A 9,018-nucleotide genomic window follows, 5' to 3' on the forward strand; every position below is an offset into this window, starting at 1 on the left:
GGAAAACTGTCAGGATGTAGAAGAACATCTTTAGAATCTGATCTCAGGTCAGAATGGGATAAACCACGCTCAGGCCTGTAGGCAGTGATTTGTTTCTTCCATGTATTTATCAACCGCCGCCGACTCACTCAAATGCAGCCCAGATGACATCACCGCTTGGCTGCAGGGAGGAGGAGAGATTCCTTCAGCTCCTTTTAGTTGGGAAAAAAAAGGGAATCTTTATGTCACCTCCGTCGTGGAGCGGTGGAAAACTGTTAACTATTCACTCAAAAGTGTCAAAAAGAAATGTGCAGATCTAAACGAGATCGAAAAACACGTGGCTATTCCTCCTCCCCCGCGGACACACGTTCTGTGAGTCACTTAGGGCTTTAACCCATTCTGGTGTTAGCATCATGTTATGCTTTAGCTATTGAAAAATAGCAGATCTACAAGCTCATAGCGCGCCACCGAGTGGCGCGCTACGAGCTTGTAGGTCTGCTATTTTTTGAAAAATCGAATAACGACTGACATTTTTTTAGAATCTGATCTCGGGTCAGAATGGGTTAATCAGACCAGTGTGTGTCCAGTGGAAACCTCGTATGAATCTGATCTCAGGTCAGAATGGGTTAATAACTAATAAGAAACTAATTGACTAGTAAAGTGTACACACTGTACACACAGTGTACGTCTGTCTGTGCACGCCACTGCTTTTTATACGTCAACACATCTCTGAACCGTTGTGTCCTGTTGTGTTGTTTTATACGTCAACACATCTCTGAACCGTTGTGTCCTGTTGTGTTGTTTTATACGTCAACACATCTCTGAACCGTTGTGTCCTGTTGTGTTGTTTTATACGTCAACACATCTCTGAACCGTTGTGTCCTGTTGTGTTGTTTTATACGTCAACACATCTCTGAACCGTTGTGTCCTGTTGTGTTGTTTTATACGTCAACACATCTCTGAACCGTTGTGTCCTGTTGTGTTGTTTTATACGTCAACACATCTCTGAACCGTTGTGTCCTGTTGTGTTGTTTTATACGTCAACACATCTCTGAACCGTTGTGTCCTGTTGTGTTGTTTTATACGTCAACACATCTCTGAACCGTTGTGTCCTGTTGTGTTGTTTTATACGTCAACACATCTCTGAACCGTTGTGTCCTGTTGTGTTGTTTTATACGTCAACACATCTCTGAACCGTTGTGTCCTGTTGTGTTGTTTTATACGTCAACACATCTCTGAACCGTTGTGTCCTGTTGTGTTGTTTTATACGTCAACACATCTCTGAACCGTTGTGTCCTGTTGTGTTGTTTTATACGTCAACACATCTCTGAACCGTTGTGTCCTGTTGTGTTGTTTTATACGTCAACACATCTCTGAACCGTTGTGTCCTGTTGTGTTGTTTTATACGTCAACACATCTCTGAACCGTTGTGTCCTGTTGTGTTGTTTTATACGTCAACACATCTCTGAACCGTTGTGTCCTGTTGTGTTGTTTTATACGTCAACACATCTCTGAACCGTTGTGTCCTGTTGTGTTGTTTTATACGTCAACACATCTCTGAACCGTTGTGTCCTGTTGTGTTGTTTTATACGTCAACACATCTCTGAACCGTTGTGTCCTGTTGTGTTGTTTTATACGTCAACACATCTCTGAACCGTTGTGTCCTGTTGTGTTGTTTTATACGTCAACACATCTCTGAACCGTTGTGTCCTGTTGTGTTGTTTTATACGTCAACACATCTCTGAACCGTTGTGTCCTTAGAGTATATATGAATAGAGACGGCACCCAGAGGAAACCCTGAGGCCAAATGGACATAGTGGCCGAATGTGTCATTGCAGCTCGAGCCAGCGCTGCTCCGTTGACTATCATTGCGGTCGTTCATGTGTTTGAGGCCATGATGACACGTGAACGAATGTTTCATACGTGAACGCAGCACAAACGGCACAATGATAGTCAACGGCACCGCGTTCATGTGTTTGAGGCAAATCCATCCCAGAATGCACTCTGTTCCTATACCAGGAAGGAGGAGTGAAATCGCCTCATGCGCTTTTGAGCAACTTAATGCAAGTGGATGGAAGGAGAACTACAACTTAATGCAAGTGGATGGGAGGAGAACTACAACTTAATGCAAGTGGATGGGAGGAGAACTACAACTTAATGCAAGTGGATGGGAGGAGAACTACAACTTAATGCAAGTGGATGGGAGGAGAACTACAACTTAATGCAAGTGGATGGGAGGAGAACTACAACTTAATGCAAGTGGATGGGAGGAGAACTACAACTTAATGCAAGTGGATGGGAGGAGAACTACAACTTAATGCAAGTGGATGGGAGGAGAACTCGGGTGTCTTCTCTATTCATATATACTCTATGGTTGTGTCGTGTTGTGTTGTTTCAGGCCTGCATACCTTGACAACATAATGGACGACGCCCGCTGCTACTAGCCCCGCCTCCTTCCCGTTAAACCCCAGCGTCTCTCGGAGGTCACGGCGGAGTCGAGCGTCTCTCTCTGGGAGGAGGTGGACGATGGAGGGAGATGACCCCGGGTCCCGCCACCACCACCACCACCCCCACCACCACCACCACATCACCATGGTGACCAGCACAAACAACCCCTCACAGCCGGAAGCCTGCAGCGCCAGGGAAGCAGCAGCAGCAGCAGCGGCGGCAGCGGCAGTGCCCCCTGCTGGCAAAGTGGAGAGCGGTGGCGTGAACCCCCCGCATCATCACGCGGACCCCTGCTGGGACGGCTGCAGCGGAGCGGGGCTCAATAAAGGGGGCCGACTGCCCCCCCTGGTGGAGACGCGCGCAGCGCAGCCGCACGCCACCGAGGGCCCTGGAGGTACGAAATACACCGAGGCCCCTGGAGGTACAAAATCATATCAAAAATAATTCCTGTAAATAATGAAGTGAAACGTAATTTTTTTGCCATATAAAAACAAACAAACTGAATGTCTATAATGTCCCCCCAGGTGTAGGAGGAGGAGGAGGGGTGTCTGTGAAGGTGGCCACCACCCTGCTCCAGCCCATCTGTCTGGGGGACAGCCCCATGGTCCTGCCCATCCACCTGCAGATGTCCGGGGGAGGAGGAGGGGACGGTGGCGCCGTGCCTTCGCTGCACGGCCAGATGGGGGCGCTGCACGGCCAGATGGGCGCCACGCCGTACTTCATGACCAGCCAGGGGGCGCTGTCGCTGCCGCTGGTCCTGGACCCGCAGCTGCTGCAGCACCTCAGCTCCCAGGTATTAAAGGCCTTAAAGGTTTCATCACATTATTTAAACCTTAAAGGTTTCATCACATTATTTAAACCTTAAAGGTTTCATCACATTATTTAAACCTTAAAGGTTTCATCACATTATTTAAACCTTAAAGGTTTCATCACATTATTTTAACCTTAAAGGTTTCATCACATTATTTAAACCTTAAAGGTTTCATCACATTATTTTAACCTTAAAGGTTTCATCACATTATTTTATTTTATTTTTAGTATTATTTTTTTCTTTGGTTTTTCTGACCTCATTTACATCCAATGAAAACTGAACTTTGAACTTTCAGTGGATGTTTCTGTGGTCTGGAGTTTTCTCTGGGGTTTGGAAGCCTTTTGAGCTGCAAAGAAAACAGGCAAACCGGGCACAACAGTGACATCGGCTGGCAAATCCCATATGGGATTTTGCCAGGCTGTGACATCACAAACAGCAGGAGAATCAAGAGCACTTGTTTCAACCAGAAAAAACCTCAGACCAACAAAAAATCTATTGAATGTTAAAAGTTCAGGTTTTTTTGGGGGTGCAATTGAGCTCAGAAAAAAAATATGTCACAATCCCTTGACGAGTAATTGTCACACAAATCATTAAGCGATATTACACGAGAGGGCGTGCTTTAGGAGACCTTACCCCAGAATGATTTCCATCGTCCACTAACATCTCAACCCACTCCCTCCAGATGGCGTCAGGCTGTCCCGCTCTGCCTCTCCAGAACAACGTGCTGTGCCAGAACGCCTCGCTGACCTTCGGCCTCCCCCCTCCTCCTCCTCCTCTGGACCAGAAGTGTTCTGGAGGTTCATCCTCCCCAGACTCCAACCTGCTCTCCCTGCTGCAGAACCCGGCATTCGCCGCCATCTTGCAGGTACGAATAATAATAATAATAATTCTTATCCCCGGAGGTATATTTGTCGTCCTATAACAAAATACATACATACTGTACATGGATGCGCCTGGGACGTATCCTCAGCGATGTATCCTGAGGTCATCACCTGGGACGTATCCTCAGCGATGTATCCTGAGGTCATCACCTGGGACGTATCCTCAGTGATGTATCCCAAGGTCATCACCTGGGACGTATCCTCAGCGATGTATCCTGAGGTCATCACCTGGGACGTATCCTCAGCGATGTATCCTGAGGTCATCACCTGGGACGTATCCTCAGTGATGTATCCCAAGGTCATCACCTGGGACGTATCCTCAGTGATGTATCCCAAGGTCATCACCTGGGACGTATCCTCAGTGATGTATCCCGAGGTCATCACCTGGGACGTATCCTCAGTGATGTATCCTGAGGTCATCACCTGGGACGTATCCTCAGTGATGTATCCTGAGGTCATCACCTGGGACGTATCCTCAGTGATGTATCCTGAGGTCATCACCTGGGACGTATCATCAGTGATGGTCATCACCTGGGACGTATCCTCAGCGATGTATCCTGAGGTCATCACCTGGGACGTATCCTCAGTGATGTATCCCGAGGTCATCGGGGTTTCGGGTCTCCCAACATCATACCCCTCACTCAGGTGACCCAGCCGGGAGTGATCAAGTCCCCGACGTACGTCCCAGTAGCTATACCCTCCATCAGAACCACTAGGGAAAGACCAGGGGCCACACAGTCCGAGGGGACACAATTCTCCTAGGAAATCACCACCATACCTTGTTCTGTTCCGTGTACCTTTACAACTATAGGTCATACATGGCCTACTTGTGCGCAAGCAGAGCACGCAAGTACTGCTACTGACTAATGTCTATTACAACTGCTGTTCTAAACCCTTTTTTGACCTTATATATACCAGCCTTGAAACGTACCCTAGTTAGGTCACCATCAACAGCCAATAAGGGACCACCATACCCCGACACACACACACACACACACACACACACACACACACGATCATCAAACGTACCTTAGTTACGTCATCAACCAATCCCTGATTGGCCGACGGACACCACCGACATACGCAGCCAATTACAGCACTCTATACGCTCTGCTGGCGCACCAATAACATCCCTCTATACTGTACTTCCAGGACCTCTTCGCCTCCCAGGCCGCCGCCTCCTCCGCCTGTCAGTCTCCACTAGGCTCCTCCCCCGGCGCCACGGACCCGTTCGCCGCCTCCGCCTTCTTCACCTCCCCTCCCCCTCCGCCCCCTCCTCCTCCTCCTCCTCTCTCGCACCCCTACCTCGCCTCCCCTCTGGCTCCGCTGGTGCCCCCCGCCACCCTGCTGGTGCCCTACCCGGTGGTGATCCCCCTGCCGGTGCCCCTGCCCATCCCCCTGCCCATCCCCGTGCCTGTGGGGGTGGTGGGGGGGCACCACCACCACGGAGAGGACTCCAAGGGCAACGTGCCCCGATCCGTCTGCACCGTGAGCCGGAGCACCCAGACCGCCACCTGCAGCCGAGACGCTACCGCTACCTCCTCCTCCTCCGCCTCGCACAACTGCTCTGCCAGGTCAGGACAGGCTTTTCTCTCTAGTATTTATTTATTCTACTATAATAACCCTGGTTCTGTCCAGGTTACTATAATAACCCTGGTTCTGTCCAGGTTACTATAATAACCCTGGTTCTGTCCAGGTTACTATAATAACCCTGGTTCTCTCCAGGTTACTATAATAACCCTGGTTCTCTCCAGGTTACTATAATAACCCTGGTTCTGTCCAGGTTACTATAATAACCCTGGTTCTGTCCAGGTTACTATAATAACCCTGGTTCTGTCCAGGTTACTATAATAACCCTGGTTCTGTCCAGGTTACTATAATAACCCTGGTTCTCTCCAGGTTACTGTAATAACCCTGGTTCTGTCCAGGTTACTATAATAACCCTGGTTCTGTCCAGGTTACTGTAATAACCCTGGTTCTGTCCAGGTTACTATAATAACCACGGTTCTGTCTCTACCCCCCGGCAGGTTCGGCGTGGCCCCACCCCAGCAGCCTCCGCACGCGGCCCCTCCCCCTCCCCCGTCGTCAGACGGCGAGGCGTTGGACCTGTCCGTCAGACCGTGTCCCGCGGCCGTCCAACCCAAACTGGAGTTCCCCCCCCCTCCCCCTCAGCAGGACAACGTGCTCGACCTATCGGTGGCCGGCAGCGCCAAGAAGAAGTACACGCAGCAGCCACCGGCGGGGGCAGCAGCGGCGGCCGCGAGCTCGCTAGGGGGTCGAGGGGAACTCTCCCCCGGCGGGGGCGGCGGTGGCGTTGGCCCCCCGGCGCCATCTCTGGGCGTCCCGCGGTCGATGGAAAGCGTCCTGACGCTGGACTCCAAGCTGCTGATGAGCGGCCTGGCCTCGCTGGAGTTCGCCCGGCAGCACAAGTGGCTGCAGGCGGACGCTAGCGGCGGCAACGCCTCCTCAGGCGCCCTGAGCCGCGGCGAGGGCGTGGCACCCGCGGCGGCGGCGGGTTCCCTCCTGGGACCTCCTGGGGGGGGAAACCCCCTGGAGACGGCGAGCTCCGCCTCCGCCGCCTCGCAGACGGCCAATAAGGTCATCGTGTCGGTGAAGGACGCCGTCCCCGCCGCCTTCCTCTGCGGCGGGAAGATCAAAGGGCTGTCGGGCGTGTCCACCAAGAACTTCTCCATCAAGCGGGACGGGGTTGGCGGGACGACGGGGGCGGGGGCGGGGCCGGGGGCCGCGGCCTCGGGCCCCGCCGCGCAGCAGCAGCTGTACGGCGCCCTGCCGCCGTCGTCCAGCGGGCCCCCAGCGGGGGGGGAGCAGGGGGACCCGCTGGGACGGAAGGCCCCTAAACACAGAGCTATCAAAGTGAAGAAGGTCGGCGGCTCCTCGCAGGAGATCCACTTCCTGCCCATTAAGAAGCAGCGGCTGGCCGCCGCCTTTCTGCCCAGGAAGTGAGAGCAGCTCCTTCTCCTTCGTCTTCAGAACATGGACGCCAAACACACCGACCGGGACAGGAAGCACATTCTGGACATTCTGGAGCTCAACTCAACTCATGTGCATCTTTTTACGCTTTGGAAAAACGACCGAGATTTAAGAGTACACGTTCCTTACGTGGTATAAACGGCGGGGTGTACGTCGTTCCTTACGTCGTATAAACCGCGGGGTGTACGTCATTCCTTACGTCGTATAGACCGCGGGGTGTACGTCGTTCCTTACGTCGTATAGACCGCGGGGTGTACGTCGTTCCTTACGTCGTATAAACGGCGGGGTGTACGTCGTTCCTTACGTCGTATAGACCGCGGGGTGTACGTCAAGACGTCCGATAGCGTGACGTGTTTAATGCTCACAGAACGGTGACCGCTCGCATTTCTATGAATCCGTATATATTTTTCCCCTGGTTTTGTAATGCACTAACTTCAGCGTGGCGTGCTCTTTTAAAGACACTTTGTTTAAGTATGGCAGCTGGAAAGTCCACTGGAGATACTCTTTTATTCTGAAAACCCTAAAATGTTGAACTCCGTATCTTGTATAAATTTGTTAACTTATGAGACAAGAGGGTTTTTGCATTGTTTTTCTTTGTTTTGGGGTAATGTTTACGGTTGATTTCCGTGTGTTTTGTATTGATGTGTTTGAGTGCACTGATGGCAGTGAGAAGAACCCCAGGGAGATCACGTTGTGTCGCGGCTGTTTTAAACCGTTTTTAAACATCCCATCATTTAGACGTAACCGTCCTCGGTATGAACGCCATATTCACTGATGCCGTCTCCTTTTGATGGCTCAGAAACGCTATCAAAATAGGGGCTCTTTGAAATGAAAAGGCGTGAGAACCTCTGGCTAAGGGGGTAGTGCAGGGGGATGCAGGCCAGGGCTCGGCGCGGCAGGTTAATAAAGTTAATAATGAATAAAGTTAGTTAATAAAGTCATTGCAGCGCGAGCACTGCAATGTGACTTTATTACGAATGCTGGCAGCACAGCTATCCAGAGCAACAAAGAACACTCTTCTCCCCGTTTCTTAAAGCCCTTCGTCAAAGGGTCCGTGTTGAAGAACGTCAGATGGTTAGTGTAAACTGGGACGTGCTGCTGGCCGTTGGGATATACGGGACAGTCCAGACGGAACCAGGCTCCCCAACGGCCCGGGACAGTCCAGACGGAACCAGGCTCCCCAACGGCCCGGGACAGTCCAGGCGGAACCGTTTCTCTTTAGGTGTGTAATTGATGCAGCTTGAACATAAAACGTCTGCTCTCATAACCCTAACACACACACACACACACACAGCGGGTGAAATGCATGAGGTGTAATCTATAATTACGTTCACGTAACCACATGAACCCTTTAGTCGTCCTTATTTTGGGGACATTTGGCAAAAACTACAGATCTGTAAACGCCTGAGATTTGGTACACTGACTGGGGTGAAAAACAAGAAGGGGGACCATGTTCTCTTTAAATCTAAATTTAAAGCCAAATTGTCAGATAATGAAAATAGCTGATATTGTGAGCCTGTAGATGTGCTATTGTCACAGTATTTATCTGTGGAATGTGATCATTTTGGGGGGTCCCCAGTTCAAATATGACTATTTGGGGTGGGTCCCCAGCCAGAAAAGTTGAGCACTATTTATACACATTGCCTTGCGACGTTGTGAGCTTGTAGATCTGCTATAAAAAAAAGAACACAAATATTGTACTGGGGTCCCTGGCAGGAAATATTTCCAGGTGGGGTCCGCGGCCAAATTCAAATTAATTTGGGGGTCTTCGACATAAAAGGTGACGGTGAGGACCACCGGGCTAGATGGAGGAGAGCAGAGATGTCAAAGACCTTAATGCCTTGAGACAGCCCATGGACAGACTGCTAATATCAGGAAGATATGCCTAATGTTCGCCACACTTTGTTT

The 9,018-nt window shown here is 50.8% G+C and overlaps 1 protein-coding gene across 1 annotated transcript; it reads left to right on the top strand.

Moving 5' to 3' along the window:
• Positions 1-2,505: 2,505 nt before the first annotated feature.
• On the top strand, positions 2,506-7,083 carry rai2 (retinoic acid induced 2; the record flags this gene model as incomplete). Its single annotated transcript, XM_080769641.1, has 5 exons — positions 2,506-2,821; positions 2,952-3,220; positions 3,921-4,103; positions 5,272-5,693; positions 6,147-7,083. The coding sequence occupies 5 exons, from the start codon at positions 2,506-2,508 to the stop codon at positions 7,081-7,083; spliced, it is 2,127 nt and encodes a 708-aa protein (XP_080625767.1).
• Positions 7,084-9,018: the final 1,935 nt, after the last annotated feature.

This window comes from Protomyctophum bolini (genome assembly GCF_963924005.1).
Source record: "Protomyctophum bolini genome assembly, chromosome: 8".
Lineage (NCBI taxonomy): Eukaryota > Metazoa > Chordata > Actinopteri > Myctophiformes > Myctophidae > Protomyctophum > Protomyctophum bolini.